This window comes from Colossoma macropomum, unplaced genomic scaffold, assembly GCF_904425465.1.
Source record: "Colossoma macropomum unplaced genomic scaffold, Colossoma_macropomum, whole genome shotgun sequence".
Taxonomy (NCBI): Eukaryota; Metazoa; Chordata; class Actinopteri; order Characiformes; family Serrasalmidae; genus Colossoma; species Colossoma macropomum.
The window spans coordinates 9,282,777-9,299,418 of record NW_023494804.1 but is presented as its reverse complement, the minus strand read 5'-3'; the positions used below and the strand labels follow the sequence as shown (position 1 = coordinate 9,299,418).

At 42.2% G+C, this 16,642-nt stretch overlaps 1 protein-coding gene across 2 annotated transcripts in view; it reads left to right on the top strand.

The window, feature by feature from the left end:
- Positions 1 to 16,642, top strand: part of unc5c (unc-5 netrin receptor C) — a 162,359-nt gene that overhangs the window by 103,803 nt on the left and 41,914 nt on the right. For both annotated transcript variants that reach the window (XM_036594770.1, XM_036594769.1), the window contains exons 5-6: positions 11,616 to 11,796; positions 14,771 to 14,938. In XM_036594770.1, coding sequence (XP_036450663.1) covers positions 11,616 to 11,796; positions 14,771 to 14,938 — 349 coding nt within the window. The remainder of the gene's footprint in view (positions 1 to 11,615; positions 11,797 to 14,770; positions 14,939 to 16,642) is intronic.

The following is a 16,642-nucleotide window of genomic DNA, read 5'->3' as shown; positions in this document are numbered from 1 at the left end:
CACTAGAGAGCATGGTGAGTTAGAGACTTTCTCTTAAAGTGTAGACGTGGCTTCTACACTACTAGATGAGGCGGAAGTACTGTGTGATGAATTTCTAATATAATACAAATTCAAAACATTTAAGATTTGATAATACATTAATCGCAGTGTTTTTCTTGTGCTAACAACCATCACTTCTAATCATTTGGATTAGAGGATGTGGATGAGAATCACACAGGTCCGGCATGTAGCGTGTGGTTTCGGCAGAGTAAGGGATACTTTTGGTTGATGCTTCTTCCACAAGACAGATGTGTTGATGGAGAGATTTAAAAAGAGCCCGGGATAAGAAGAGAGAGAGAGAGAGTGTGAGAAAGTGTCTGTTTCACAGCTTCAACAGCGTCTAGCCTTATTATAATGAAACAGACTACTGTGCGCTTAATGTTATTTAACGTCAATTGTTCAATTATAACTCTTTAGCGCTTTTATCTTGTTATCTGCCGTTTTGTTTTGTTGAGGTTTGCTGCAGTGCGTGTCTAAGGGGAGTCATTTTTGCTGAATTAGTGCATTCATTGTAAATGATCTGCAATATTAATGAGGCCGCAACTAACTCCCCTTTTTCCTGAGAATCGCGCAGCGCTAAATCAGTTGAGCATTCGCAGTTTATAAACAACACCAATATTCTAACATCCAAAGGGAGAATTCCCAGTCTTTGCTGCAGTGGATTTTGTGTTGCTCCACACCATGAGTGGGAGTTGTTGTTGGCCAGAACTTGCGCTTAAACGATGGGGTGAGGGTGTAAAGTGCACACTGAAGTGCGCACTCCGCTGCTCCGGTCACCCTGTTTCCTCCATGTGCGGAGGCAGGCTTTGGAGAGAAAGCAAGCTGAGAAGGAAATATGTTTGTTCATTAGCAGGAGGCCCTGCTAGAGTTTGAAATATTTGTCTGAATCCAGCAGAACCTGGTTCAGTTGGGTTTGGAGATTTTTATATTTGTCGAGCTCAGGTTAGGTTCTGATTTCAAATTCAGGTTTCTCATAGCACTTTTTCTATCTTAGCAGTTTTTTAGTTATTATTAAGTTGTTGCAACTTGTTTCCGCCACTTGGCGACCATCTCCAGAATATCCTGTTTTCTGTTTGGGTTTTTAGGGTTCTGAATGGCTGGTTCATGATTCCTCTGATCCATGTATCCATCCATATTGTTGCTGGTCGTCCTCTTCCTCTTTTACCTCCAACTTTTCCCAACATAATTCTCTTTTCCAGTAAATTCTTCTCAGAATATGTCCAAAATAAGGTTATTTGGGCATCGAGAGGTGAGAGGTGAGGCTTGATTTGTTTGAGGATCCTTTTGTTTGTTTTCTTTGCTGTCCATGGTACTCTTAAAAGTCTGCGCCAAGACCAAAGTTCAGATGTATCAGTATTTTTCCTGTCTCGCTTCTTTGTTGTCCAGCTTTCACACCCATAAAGAACCACAGAAAATGATGGCCTGGACAATTCTGATCTTTGTTTGTAGAGAGAGAACGTTGCATTTGAAGACTTCCATGTCCTGCCAAGTGCCAGTCACTTTCTTAAGTGCTGGATCTTCTGTTTGTAATAATTGATCTGAGTAGGCAAAAGCTGCCCACCATTTCTGCTTCTTCTCCGTCAATGCTAAAGATTACAGTTTTGCATTTTCTTTCCATTAAAACCTTAGTCTTCTTCCTACAGAGTAGAAGTCCCATCTTTTTACCCTGTTCTTAACTTTAGGCCTGTATTTATCCTTGTTTTAGTTACAGTGGAATTTCAACTGATATTTCAGCTGTAATTTCACTTTTGTCTATCGATGATCTGATGATAGCTGTAATTCCTATAATTAGAAATGTGTTTTGTTTAGTTTCTGGTTGGTGTTGGTTAGGTTCAGAAAAGATTTTGTCAGGTTTGGATTCTAAACGTGGTATTGTCGGATCTGTATTCAGGTTTGGTTCAAGATTCCAAACCTTGTTAAAGCTGCACCAAGAAATGAAGCACATATGTGCACCACAGCCAAATCCTATCCCATCGGCTGCACAGATCAACGGATGGACGAATGTCAGCGAGTACCCCAGACACTAGTTATTGCCGAGCCACGTCTGAATTCTGGCTCATTCTAATGGATCCGACCTTTGGTCCTCCACCAGAAAAGCAGACAGTCCCAGCTGAGACATTAAAGAAGCGGAGACGTAGTGAGAGTCTAGCTCCTGTAACTGCTGCCGGGTTGGCCGCTCTTCATCAAACCCCTTCTGTAAACCTGCCTCGCTCTCTGTCTTTCTTCACAGTAAAGGCTTGGCAGTTTGATCTGTTTCTCTCAGCTAGGCAAGGCCAACGTAAACTCATTGAGTGTCACAGCATAGATATCCATCGCACAAATAATATCACGCGCTCCAGCACATTCCGAGGTATTAATATTTATGCACATTGATTTGGCCCACATTTCCATATTTTTGCTCCCAACAGATGCCAAGCATATACTTCTCCAGTTTGATTGAATCCTTCATAACTTCTTCTTATTTCTTTATTTCTTCTTTATTTGCCTTCATGAGATTTTCATGGTAAATGATAAGAATAATAAACTGGAAAAAAAGGACTCGCGCAGCACCCTTGGCTGAAATCAACAGTGGCTGAATAAGAGAAGTTTGGTTAGGGCGATTCTGCTGATGTGGCAGAGAGGCCAAAATTACAGTCCTCAGAGATCACAGCTTGGGCAGCAAGTGCCAGAAAAGCCGCCTCAGTCTTTTAAGTCCCCTCCTGCTGTTTCCCATCTCCTCCCCCTCGTCATCCATTTTCTCCCTCTCTGTTTGCTGCCACTCCCGATCCGGACTTTTACTGCTTGAGCACTGGGGAAGTGAAGAGCACAGCTAACCATATGATTACTGGTTTATCAAAAGTCCAGCTTCAAGACAGTCCTAATGGAACAGTGGTTGTCCGGGAGCATCTCTGCTCTGCATATTTTGGTGTTTTTCCTGCTCCAGCACAACTGATCCCACTAATCAGCCAATCCACTAATTTAAAAAAATCTGTACTGTTTTAATCTTTTGTTGTATAACGCTGGTAGCACCTGAACTTCAACAATAAGATGTTCGGTATTTGCGGATCCCAATAAAACTAATACCTGGCTTTTTCTACCACCACTGTCAGTGGCAAAAGTGGGGAAAACTAAACTCCTGATGAAACGTTATGCTGCCTCCGGTGGTGGTGAAATTTTCTGTTCCTGATCCATGAAAACAATAGAATATCAGGTTTTCTGTTGATTTTCTATGAACAGCAATAGACTCCTATTGGCTGTTCGCACTTCCATGTACCAGTTTACATCAATCCAATGAGAAACGTTTGAGCCTTTCAAAGCAAGATGCTGTCGCTGGATTGAAAGTTTGGGACGCTCATGGCATCTTCAAATTCATTGGTCTTACTGACACAGCATTCACTGATTTCCTCTGAATGCCACTGTTTCATGTGGGTCTGTTTTGGTTGCACCATTTTGAAAAACATAATCTGTGGTTGGACATTTTGCTTGTCAAACGGCCCCTTCCTGTCAAAGTAGCCAGTTCTTGGCTGCATAGAATGATGAAAGGTAGCGAAAAGTTTGATGTGAAAACTAGGAAACTCCAGAATCAGCTTTGGGAACCACTGTCATGGACGCTTCGATCGTGCGGCCAGTCAGTTCTGCGCCAAGCCGAGCAGAACGGCAGAGTGACAGCTTCATGACACGCTAGCGACAGGCGTGGCTACCCACTGAAGAGGAAGGACAATAAAAAGGAATGGTGGAAAAGGTGGGAACAAGAAAAAAAAGGCAATCGAGAGGCTTGCGAGGTGGGGCTGTCTCAGCACACCTCAGCAGTCTGCTCGACCTTCAGTGTTAATTAGGACATCTGTGCACGGGCCATCCAGAGAGGGCTTATGGCTTCGCCTCTGTCTCTTTCCCCACAGCCAGTCTAGAGAGAGAGAGCCTCTCATGCCCAGCTCTAACAACACCTATTAATCACCTCTCTCTCCCACTCACGCTTTCACATCGTGTGTGTGTGTGTATGTGTGTGAAAGAGAGAGAGTTTTTCAGCCTACTGTGTCCTGGCATTCATAGACCAACTGTGGGCTTTGCATCCCTGATTACACTGAAGCACATTTTCTCAGAAGTCGCTCAACCTTCGCGGGAAAATAGCACTGCAATTGTGTTTAAGTCTTTCTGTCCTCTGTATGAGAGCTACGAACCACTATTGCTGATTTTCCTATGAAATATTTATTTCAGTTAGGATTTGTTGCAGTCTTTTTTATCCTAGGTTCCTGCTGATTTTTTTTTTCTTGAAGTAAACAGGGCTGTTGTGATTTTCTTTGGTTCTCCCCAATAAACCATGTTCGAGTTCGGAGTGTGAATTATTCAGAAGAGAAGCGGAGGGGGGGTTGAAATTATTGCGTTTGCATTTGTTCGTATGCACCCTCCTTTTTTTGGGTCCGCACATCTGAACAATATGGAGGCGATTAAAGCGGGAGCAGATTGGAGCACAAACATTTTCATTTCATTTCTTTGTTTTGGGGGCCTTTCATCTTGAAAGCATCGCTGGATCTTACCACCCCATTACACCCGAAATCACAGGCCAGCGAGATTGCTGTTGTTTTTGATGTAGTTTTCCCAGCCATAAGTCAAACCCTGGAGGAGACATTGCTATGGTCTGTTTCAGGCCTGTGTGGAGGAGGGATGGAGGGAGGGCGTGCTGGAGGCTGAGCGCGCTCAGTTAGGCTCGGGGGGAAGGGGGAGGAGGGGTGGGTCGAGGGAGGGGGGTTATTGCTGGATCTCTCCTGCAGACTGCCTTCCTGTTCTGATCAGTCTAAAGATTATTTAAATGCTTCTGCCATTTAAAGCAATTGCTGTGCTTCATTAGATATTAATGCTGGTTTGCCTTCGTCTGCAACCCGCACTCAATCACGCAGCGACATCTAACTATCACGCAGTGGCATGCAAGCGCACCCTACCCCCACCCCCCCCCACCCTCAACACACCCAGCTGCACAAAATTAAATTGATATCAGCTTCTCTTGATCCAGCCAGAATCTAATAATTGGCTTCTAATGTTTCTCCTTATTCGTGTAATGACCATTTGTTTTAATTTCCTGCATGAATATTAGTGGCAGCGTAGGTGCTAATCAGAGAATATGCATGCTGTCCGGTGCCTTAGTTATCTAAATGAAAACTGCAGGTTTGGATTCGGAGGAGTAGGAGAAGGCCACGTCCCTCCATCCTACTCTGTTTACAGTATGACCTCTCTCTCTCCTTCACTCTTTCTCTCTCTGTCTTTCTTCCTTTCATGCCTTTGCTGAGGGTAAAAATTCCACTTTTTATGACAGCTGACATGTGGCAATTTTCTCTCCGTTAATGACAAGAAATGTGCCAATTATGGCTACGAATGTCTTGGTGACAATCAGGCAGTAACGAGTGCAGAGCATCGTCTATGTGGGAGGGAGAGAGAGAAAGAGTGGGAAGAAGCTAGAGAGAGAGTGACAAAACGGGGGCATAACAAAAAACGAGATGGAAAGGAGACACTTTTCTTCGTACACAACGATGCGTGGCAGAGGGGATATTGGAGTGTGTGTGTCTGTATGTGTGTGTGGACATGAATACATGTGGGTGTGCTGCTATGTGAGAAAGTCAACACATACGTGTTACAATTTCCACTCTCTCGCTTTATCCTGATGCAGTTTTTTCCATGATTTTAAAAACTAAAAGCACAGATCCACATAAATACCACACACACTTTACTAATATTAGATGTATGCTCACACACTGCACTTGTTCGTGAGCAGAGTGGTCACCTACACGTAAGGCACACGTTGTCATTTACCTGCTGCAGTGATGTCTCCTCTTAGCAAAGCATAGTGATAGAGAGAGACAGAAAGAAAAAGTGAGAGCAAGTGCAGTCTGATTTATTGCTAGCAGGCGAAGTGAGGCCTATGACAGGCTAATACTGCTCACCGCACTCTTGAGAGAAACTGTCCATTCCGTCGTCTCCCCACAGACTTGGCGACAGAAGAGACAGCGCATCAGCGCTCTGTATTCGTTGTACGCTTTCGGCCGTGCCAAAAAGCTGCTTCTTTCCTTCCATTTTTAATTAAGCACTCGTACTCGGCAGCACTTGACTTTTGAACCGAGTCCTTGATTGTGAGGAGGAGCTGAACTACCAGCTCTTTTATGCAGTCACTTCTGATTATGTACGTTCTTTTGTGTAGACTATGATTAAAAAGAATAATTGGCCAAAAAAAGTTCCTCCCTCACTCCAAATGCAGTTGATTAGCCAAGAGATGTTTGGTGTCTGGATCTTGCTTCTTTAGTTTCGCTCTGGTGCTCCGAGTCTAATAGCTAACAAGTAATGGAAGCTTATATACCCTACCAGTGTTGAAGGTTGTTCAAATAGACTTGCTTATGTGGTTTCTCAATACTGTTCTCTATGAATAATGGACTAGTATTCCACATAGTTGAGAAGAGTAGTAGCATCCATTGTCTATTTTTTGTAGTTAACAGTATGTCATACAATGCAAGAGAGCAAGTGTATTTACAGTCACTTAAGAACTCGACAGAGCTTTAGGCAGGACTTTTAGTACTGGCTACATTAGCCTTGTAGCTACTGTGCACAGCTAAAGAAGCTAGCATAAGATGCCAAGAATGTCCTGGCTGATTTGGTTGGGCTTAATTTGTGCCAGAACGAGTAGGATCCAGGTCTGACACCTTGCAAAATGCATCCAGCACCTATTTTAGTGGATCTCGTTCAAATATTAAATACATTCATGACGATCTATAATGAAAAATCAAGAGAAACATAATAATATTTTCTAATCAATTGTGTCTGAAAACAAATAAATGTAAAGAGCTGATATTTTCAAATGACACATTTATTTTCAAATGACAAAAAAAATAGAGCTACAAGATTTTTATCTGACTGAAACAGTAATAAAAACAACACCAACTCCATGTCTATCATGCACAAATATGCCTGATACTGCTGTGATTGTTCTTTCCTCAAAAGAGCTTAGCAAAAACAATGGCTTGTGACATTGATGTATTAGCTACTAATGCGTTAGAAGACAATATTTGGTGCTTGAGAGCTTTGTTAACATGCTCGTTAGTTGTAAGAACCAACATAATGGGGGAACCTCACGTGTCTGATGCACCTTTTTCTTTCTTTTTTTGGTTCCGGGAACCCCTCCCGCCCCAACAACCTGACGATTCCATCACTACTCAGTGTTCCAGGACCTCGTCATTTACAAATCAAGTTTTACCCAGTAAAGGGAAAATTGTGTACATCTAACTCTGACTATGAATCACATTTGTCTCAGCCAGAGTATTGAACCAACCCAACTATCCACTCAACTTGAGCACAGTCAGTTTGCTTGCATTTTGTTTATTCATTCAACTACATTGTCCAGCCCTTCGTGCCTCGAAACTAACCCTGAAAGGGAAATGGCTGTAAGCAGCCCAATATTGTCCTGGCACGCAGCCTCGCCTGCTGATAAACATCCCCCCTCGTGCAGGTGCTCATGGCCCCGCGCTCTCGCAGTTAAGTCCATCACTTCCAGTTAGCGGTGGCAGATTTGCGCTTGGCACCGGCCTCGTTTGCTGCAGCCCTCACGAAAGGTGAGCGTATGTGCTTAAAGTGGTGGGGGGGGATATCTCTCAAGTCTGAGTCAACGCCAGACTCGCTGCTCCACTGGGAGCAGCAGCAAAAAATAACAGGATCACCAACCCAGCAGGGAATGCCTGCTCCAATCAGCAGCTTCGCATCACACAGCTGCGATAAGCACGGATACATACACACACACGCAAACTTAGAAACACACACATACTCAAAAATCTCGACACGCACACACAGATACACGCACCTGCACACAAACACAGATGCATTTTAAATTCTTTATTTAGGTCCATATGTTTAAACAAACAAATACATTTCTCAGACCTAAATATTCCGGTGTTTAGATGCAAGCTCACACACACCCACACGCATACTCATACCGCTGCATATAAACACATGTTCAGGCATGCCAGCATTCACAAACAGGCACACACACACACACACACATGCAACCCTACCTTGCTTCCTGACTGTTTTGTGTTTGCCTGTTTGCTTTAGAAAATTGAGTGATGCATATAATCACTTCAGCCTGCCTTGTGCCCAGTGGATTTGTATGTAATCCTCATTGATTTTACTTTCTTTCCGATTATCCCCTCAATAGTGCCATTATGTTGATTGCGTTGTAGTATCGCAAGGTTTGATGTTGCATTAATATAAAGCCAGCTCAGTGCAAATGCATTCAGTTTGAACTAAATCCAAGAACCAAACATGTGGGCAGTGTGACAATGTGCTATCATTACCGTGACTAGTTATGGCATTATACACTTTTCAGAGTATATCATGGATGTTGTCAGTACTTTCTGAACACTGAACAATTACTTGTATAATAAAAATGACCAATTATAGAGGCCAGTTATAGAAACAGACAACAACAAATTTGGTCCAATCTAACGTCCTACACGTTTCCATTTTTATCTTACATTTTGCATGAAGTTTTGCACCCCGTCTCCTCCCTGTTCCTCAGTTCTACCTGTTAGTCATACTTCTGTTCAAGGGAGGACTGGACTTCTAACTCAAAGCTGGAGCTGACAAGATATCTAGCCCAGGTTCTCAGAGTTCTTTCCCCTTCCTCAGTCATACAGTCTGTACTCTTACTACAGTCATATGTTAAAGTCATGGTCTGAACTCACAAACAAGTGATTGTTATCTGCCTAAACTGTGTATTAATCTAGTAGTGCAGCAACTGTGAGTTTTATAACCGATTCTGATTTCTGTAGAGCCAATTTGGCCAGTGGGCTTTTTTAGACCATTTTTATTAGCCTTTTTCTTCAAACGTGAAGCTCACATTGTGTTTGTTAAATGAACACATGAAACACCCCTTCCAACCCCTTCTTGCTTCTCAGTCAATATATTGTCACTTATCGCTCACAGTTGCAAAAAACAAACTATGCAACTAACAAACGTTATCCGTTTAGTTATCCGTTTACTGAACTATGTGTTCCCTCCAAAACCACCTCAGATGAAGACTGCTTGTACTTGGCTGCCTTTTGCTCCACCCCCACGGAGATAAAGGTTGCGAATATCTATTTGGGTGAACTCGTTACTGAGGGAGGGCTAAATGTAAGGCTAACTAAGGAATGCTAACTAAGGAATGCAGGCCAAGTCATCCTATTAAGTGACTAGACTTAGTATTCGATTATTCTTCTGTAATTTCTGTAATGTGTATTTTGGTGTGTGGGCTGGCCCGTGGGGAAGGGAAGGGGAGGTGCTGTGATATATTTTCAAGACTGAACAAGGAGTAGCAATATAATTATTCATAACAGTAGTCGCTTAATTAAATAGTGTGAGTTGAATAAAGTGCTGTTTTAGAAACACAAAGGTAAATAATTAGAGGCATACATTTTTACATGATTTAAACTACAACACTGTTTGGCCAGATAGTAAATTGACGTTTGTGACTTTGGAGCAAAAATGTGCAGATTACGATCTAAACCAATTACACAGTATTAACAAGCAGCTGATGAAATGTCAGCCCAGTATGCTGTTATGTTAATTTATGGACTTATTTCCTTGTGTTTGTTACTAGTTTATTTTTGCACATCTTATTCAAGCCCTTTTTAAAAGTGCTGCTGTCTTTCTGGTGCATTTTCATTCTGACTTGTTGGTACACTTAAGAAAAAACAAATATCATGATACATATTAGGAAAATGTCAAGTATCATGATGTTTTATTTTTGCCATATTGGCCACCCTTAACAATAAGCAACACAACGCTTGTCCTAAAGCTTATGAACGTGCTCTAACGTCACTGAGTCTCCATGGTCAGTAAGTGTGGAGGGCTAAGAGCCTTACACAGCAGTGGAGGAGCCCAAGGGGGTTGGTATCAAGCCCAGTATCAAGGGAATGCAGGAGTGTATAGGATATCACAGCTCACAACAGCATCACATGACTGCATGTCCAGCCTTTTCCGTCAGCCAGCCCTGCAAAACAGTGCGCACGCATACACTAAGACACACGCACACACACGCAGACTTATTAAATATTTATAAACAATAATGGGAAACGATAAAATAGAAAATTGCCGATCATATGCAATAGTTTGCTCTTATCATAAGCTGATCCCTTTAATGACTTGAGGAAGCCATCAAACAGAATGGTATTTTTAGTGTCGGGGTGAATCAAGCAAGGCCAGCAGTGAATCAGCCTGCTCGGATTTTGCTCACAGTAAAAGACAGACTGGCTGCTTGTGGATGAGCACTGTGCCCATTGTCTTTCCACACGAATAGCAGAGACTCTTAAAAGCACGCTGCGTTGCAGACACACTGCTGTCGACTCAGCAATTCTCTCTTTTCAGTCACGCTTCTAATCTTATCTTCACTTTTTTTGTTTATTCAAACAAAAGTGCTATTCCCAGAAGACGGACACATGCATTTTTGGTTGTCCATCTCAGTAGCATCTTTTTGACCTTCCCCCTCCTGCCCTCGTAGTTGTTCTGCATCCATGCATTTGACATTGATGCTGATAGCTTGATGAGGATGATAGCTGCACAGATTTGTAGTGCTAGGCTTTCTGTGAGAGAATCAGACAGTCTATCTGTTGCCTTTGGAAAATCCTTGAGATGTAGAGTGGCACTAAAAAGTCCCAGAAGAGCCCTAGCGATGTTTTTGAGGTGTTTACGTTAGTTTTACAAGTCAGTAAAAACCTTCTTATTAAACTGTCAGCACATCGAAATGACCTTGCTTGGCTGAATCAGATGCTCTTTCTCTTTTTCTCCCCACTCTCTGCCTCTTTCCCTCAAAAAAAAAAGATAAATGTATTGTACTGTCGGAAAGCTTTTACTGTTCCCAACCATCCCCTGCTCTCTAAAGCACAACAATATTGAGAGCCAGCTATGACCCTTAATGGTCAGCAGTTTGGACACCTCACTGGTTTTCACTGCCTCCCCCTACAAACACCTCAGAAGTCGGGCCAAGCAGCCTCCAGACACATGATAGCAGAGCACGTTAGCAGCTCACCATAGATCTCAGCCATCCCAGACACACTGCTCTGTCTACCGCAGTATTGACTGGCCACAGTCTGTGGCGCTGCCTCCCCAGGGCTGAGCAGGAAAAAATCAGGCTGATTTATGGTCAAATAAAGCTTCCAAACAGTTACACATTCGCCAGATATGACCTCAGGTCCAATATCGGCATCATTGGGAAATAGGAAGCTCATAAGGCGAGGTCGAGGAGGCTTTAAGCTCCAAGAATAACACTGTATTTCCTTCACAGCATGTCTGACAGGGCTACATCGCTTTGTTCTGGGACGAATAAAAAGAGAACATGATAGGTATTGACGTTTTATGAAACTTCGGCCTTTGCAGACATAAACATGTCCGCCGTTATTTTGCTTTATTGAAATGTAAGCGGGAACTATGAGGAGATGGAAGCGGGAACTGTGAGCAGTGCCATTAAATACTTTACTTTTTTCTGAAGGCAGATTGGCTTAATGTGAAAATGTCCATATGAAAATGTATCTATTGTCGCAGCAGCCGGCTGTGACTCAGAGCCTTTGGTTGTCTTGTGTCCGCAGGTGGAGTGGCTTAAGAACGAAGAGGTCATCGACCCCGCGGACGACCGTAACTTCTACATCACCATCGATCACAACCTGATCATCAAACAAGCTCGTCTGTCCGACACCGCCAACTACACCTGTGTAGCCAAGAACATTGTGGCCAAGAGGAGAAGTACCACAGCCACTGTTATAGTCTATGGTAATGTTGACCTTAAACCAACCACTTCACATTTCAGTACCACTAGATATTTATCCCTCTTGACTGTCTGATCTAGACTCAAGTTTGTTCTGATATCTTTATCTAGTCATTTTAACTTTGATATGAAGATGTTGGAGGCAGTAGCCTGATTTTAATTACCAAGCCTGCCAGTGTGTGATTAGAAGCTTGGATAGATTCCTGTGCTGCTCATTACTCAGGGATTGAGTCTTGAACCGAGCTGTTTTGGTGGCAGGAGCTCTCTTCTAACCTTAGTCCGTCACTTCATAAGGCTTATTCAAGTCTGCTCCCGCCTCAGAGCTCCCCAGAGCAGGAAGACGTTTCTTCTTAAGAGGCGCTAGATGTGCTGACAAGCTGGAACCATTTTAAGGAGGACCCCCTGCTGATGCTCTCAGACAATTGTCGACATCTTGAAGGAGTAACACGAGGGAAATCCTCCACTGAACACGACCCGGCGTTTGCGCTGATGGGCTGATGTGATGGGAAGTCAAAGCACGGTAGCTGCAAGCCTACTGTAAAAAAGGGAGGGGAGATAAAACTCTCTCAGTGGAAAAAAGATATCCCCAACAAGTGAAAGCCTCCCACCTGCTGCCATCATAGCTGGTTTTTCTTCACATCAAATCCCAGGCCCGCTTAAACCCTCCAACTGGTTGTTTTCACTCTCCCTCCAAGTAATAAATCGACTCCCTTTCCTCATTTTGGGACTCGGTGGAATTGCTCCCCAGTCTAGGAAAAAAATGACCCAAAGCACCAAAATAAGGTGAATGGAAGAGGGTTCTGCTTTGCAATTGGTTGGGAGCGAAGTGGGTGATGAGATCAGCCTGGTGGAACTGCAACTGTTTCAAACAGGAGGAAAGAGAATACTTCTGAGAGACGACACTTCTGAGAGACAGTAGCAACTGCAAAGAAACCGCCACCTCATTTTTGTCCGAAGGAGGAGTGAGTCTGCTGCTCTTGACTGCTCACCGTTCTTTTTGTTGCTTGTCTGAAGGCCAGAAATGTGTTTTTTTGAAGGTGTTTTTAATATTGGTTTTAACTGGAAAAGGCGTATCAACCAAATGTGACAATCTTAGAACAAAACGGAGAGGGCCTACATTTAAGACTTAGTCATTTAAGAATTAAAAAAAGGTAATAAATGATCTTATGGCTAGTACTCAAACACATAAATAAAAGGAATATAACAATGTAGTTCTATAATGTATTATAGATTGTGTGACCTTTACATTACCAAAGAACAGGGAATTCTCATGAGTTGTAGGGGAGCTCAGGGCACAACCTAAATCATGTTACAAAATGTTAGTTAGTTTTAACATAGTGTTACAACTGAGCCTCCAAAAGGAAACAATGAGAGAAGTCCATATTAATGATTTGATCCACACTTTGATTTTTTGGAATATTTAATAAACCAAATGTCATGTAAATAGAATATATCTCTGTTTTATTAGAGATAGATGCAAGATATAGCCCTTTTTTATGATTTGCCAGTATTTTACACTGCCTTTTTTCATGAATAATATTTATTTTGACGCATATATTTTTATGTATTTTGGTTGTAACGCTGGTTTGATGCTAACAACATTGAATTAATTGTGTATGCATAGATTTACCCAACTTATCTAGCAACTGACTCCTCAGTCTGTTACAGTTAACCTCGCCTATGGGATAATCTGCGCCTGCTCCACTTTAAATTGTTCACTAATGGTCAGTTCCTAAAACAAAGCATACGTTATTATTTTACTTTATATTAATCTTTTTCAATGATTTTTAAGATCATTTAGCAAGAAACCAAATGTAGTAGGTTTTGCATTACTGTACTCTCCCAAGTCCCAAATTCGTCTGTAAAAAAATTTCTCCTCACTCCCTTTTCGTCGGCCATAGGCCCATAGGAGCAGGTGATGTCACCAGGGTCAAGTTTCACCTTAATCTCTGACTGTTCACTTCCTGTCTGAAGCCTGAGCCGGGCTTTAAATCACTCGTGCGGCCCTGAAAGCTCAGGGATTAGCGCAGCTCCATTATTTTAAGTTCTTTCCCCTCCATTACCATTATGCCTTTGCTTTGTTATTGCTAGGAAAAGGGAGGAAAAAAAACATTACGGAAAGGGGGGGTTTCATGGGTTTCACCATGTGTGGCTTAAGCAAGTCCAAGAGAAGCAATTGCAAAAAGCCGCAAAGAAATCCGGCCTGGATTTTTTGGGGGGGACGGGGGTCACAATCCCTTAGCCTGCCTATTCAGCTCTAAACTGCGGCCCATTAGGACAGAACGGAGAGGAAGGAGCTTTGAAGTCGGCTCATCCTCCGAAGAATGCACTGCAATCCGTCCTTCTAGAGCGCTTGCGTCACACGGCCGCGGCTGTGGAAGGTCCAGGGAGAGCGCGGCTCAGCCCGGCCGAGATAAGGAGCGCATCTTCTGATTAGACCACGAACAGCGGGGGGGGCACATCAGACCCGCAGAAGTTCCAATGCAGCCACAAGAAGGAGCTTCAGAAGAAGCCTTGGGTAGACAGACAAAGACAGAGAGAGCAAAAAAGAGCAAGAGCGAGGGGGTGGAAACCCCAGGATTTAACAAGAAACCGCTCTGCTTTGCTTCCTTCAAGTCGCTCATTCCATGGTTTGCCCAAAAGCGCATCACTTCTCACGCTGTGAGAAGAAGACATAAGTTGTCCAAAGCCACAATCTCTTTCCCAGCCCCAGCCTCTTGAGTTGTGCTCTGTCATAGAAAGTAGGGAGGGATGGATTTTGCCATTGTCTCTGGAGCCACAGTAGTTGTGTGAAAAATAGCCACCGCAGTGGAAAAACATACTCAGTCCTTTAGAGCTTCCCTCTCTGTTCTCATCAAAGAAAGAGATGCATAATGAATAGCAAATGGACGTCTCAGCTTATTTCAAATGACTCTTTGATCCCCCCAAGCATGTAAACTCCACAAAAAAACTTCTGGCTCTTGTTTTTTGCGGCAACAGTGAATGGAGGCTGGTCGACATGGACCGAATGGTCGGCGTGCAACAGCCGCTGTGGGAGAGGCTTCCAGAAGAGGACGCGCAGCTGCACCAACCCAGCACCACTCAACGGAGGAGCCATATGTGAAGGCCAGGCCATCCAGAAACTGGCTTGCAACCCATTATGTCCAGGTATCATTCCCAATAAGAACCCCTCCATTTTCAGTTCTGTCCGTTTTAGATACTGTTGACCGAGCATCTGGTGAACATTGCTTAACTAGTCTCAGCTTCCTTCTCTGCTATTTGTACATGATTTCCACATAAAAATACATTAGTTCTTTCAAGTTACTTGCTGTAGGCAAGAATATGTTAATGTAATACATTTTACTCATGTGGAACATATTTGATTCTAGTGAATTCAACACCATTTTTTCAGTGTAGTGGTTTTGGTCTCAACAACAGCTCTCAGATCAGCACTTCTGCCCTGTGGTTTGTGAATACAAACTCCGATATAATACGACTACAAAGCACTGAGTTGTATGCTAAGTTTATAATCACTTGCTGTGTTAACAGTTAGTCTTGTTTTATATAGAACAGTAACGTATACAGTGTAGGTTTACACATTACAAACTATTTGTCGAAAGGTATTTTAGTTTTAATCAATATTTCAAGGACTCTGTGAACAAGAAGATATTAAATGATAAATAATACACTTGAATTATATATTTAAGTATTTTTTTAGTGATCTGCCTTTAGATTTAATCCCCACTTTTGAATTGTGATGCATTTTCTTCTAACTTAATTCTCAGTGTTCTCAAAGTTCTCATTGTAGAATCTTCTACAGCTCTGTTCATCTATCTGAATCTAGAATTATTTCAAATCTGTGAAGTTGGAAAAGGACTAGGATATTAGAGTACTGTTATACTTTTATATTTATCTGCAACCAAATTGGTTTTATTTTATTGAAAGTGATTCTTTCTGAATGGTATTGTATATTGTTAGTGCTGGAAGGAAACCCACAAATCTGCAACATGGTAACTTTATAGGACAAGTAAAAAAAAAACTACTTCAGCTGCTTTAAAGTAGTAATGCAGGGTTCTGTGGTAGGCTTTTTGCCAAGGAGCTCCTGATTTGAAACAGGAGCGCGCAGAAAAATCTATGAGCAAAAACTTTTTTATTTCCTCTTTTTCTTTATTCCTCAGTCAGAGAGAATGTTTAATTCAGCAATCAGATTCTTCATACATTGTCCAAGCCCTTAAGGATTAACTAAATGTTAGGAACTATTATTTTTGTAGTCATTCAGTATTTATCATGATCTGTTCTTTCAGTTTTTATTTAATCTGTGTTCCCGTCTTTTATGTAAGTAGCACAAAGTATGTCTTTGTACCAGCAGTTCTTGTACGTTTGCCCTTTGTTGGACAGCCATTTCTTACTGTTACATCTTGATAGTTTCACATTTATTGAAAGAGTGTTTTATAATGTACTGCAATATTCTAGATTCTAGAATCTAGACTAAGACTTGTTAAAATTGCAATGACAGATTATATTTTAATGCAGCTAACTTTGAGATAATTAAAAAAGCTGTCAGTGCAACCCAACGAAGAGTCGTTTTAGAGCCGAGGGAGTTCGAGTGTGCGGTGTTCAGGCTGCTACCCGTCTTTTTGTTTCAAACAGCCCTGATGCCGCGATCTTTTTAGCATGCCTACAAACTCTACAGAAACACATTTTCCCATAGTTTTAACTTCTCAATGCAATCAAATTAAACCATTTGGGAGATTTTTTCTGTTGTTTAAGAGGGCAGTTGTTTTGCTTAGCATCCGTTTTGGTAGCCTGTTTAATGTCGGTGTACGAATCAACACACTTAGCTTTAATTTAATGGTGCTGTATTTGATAATA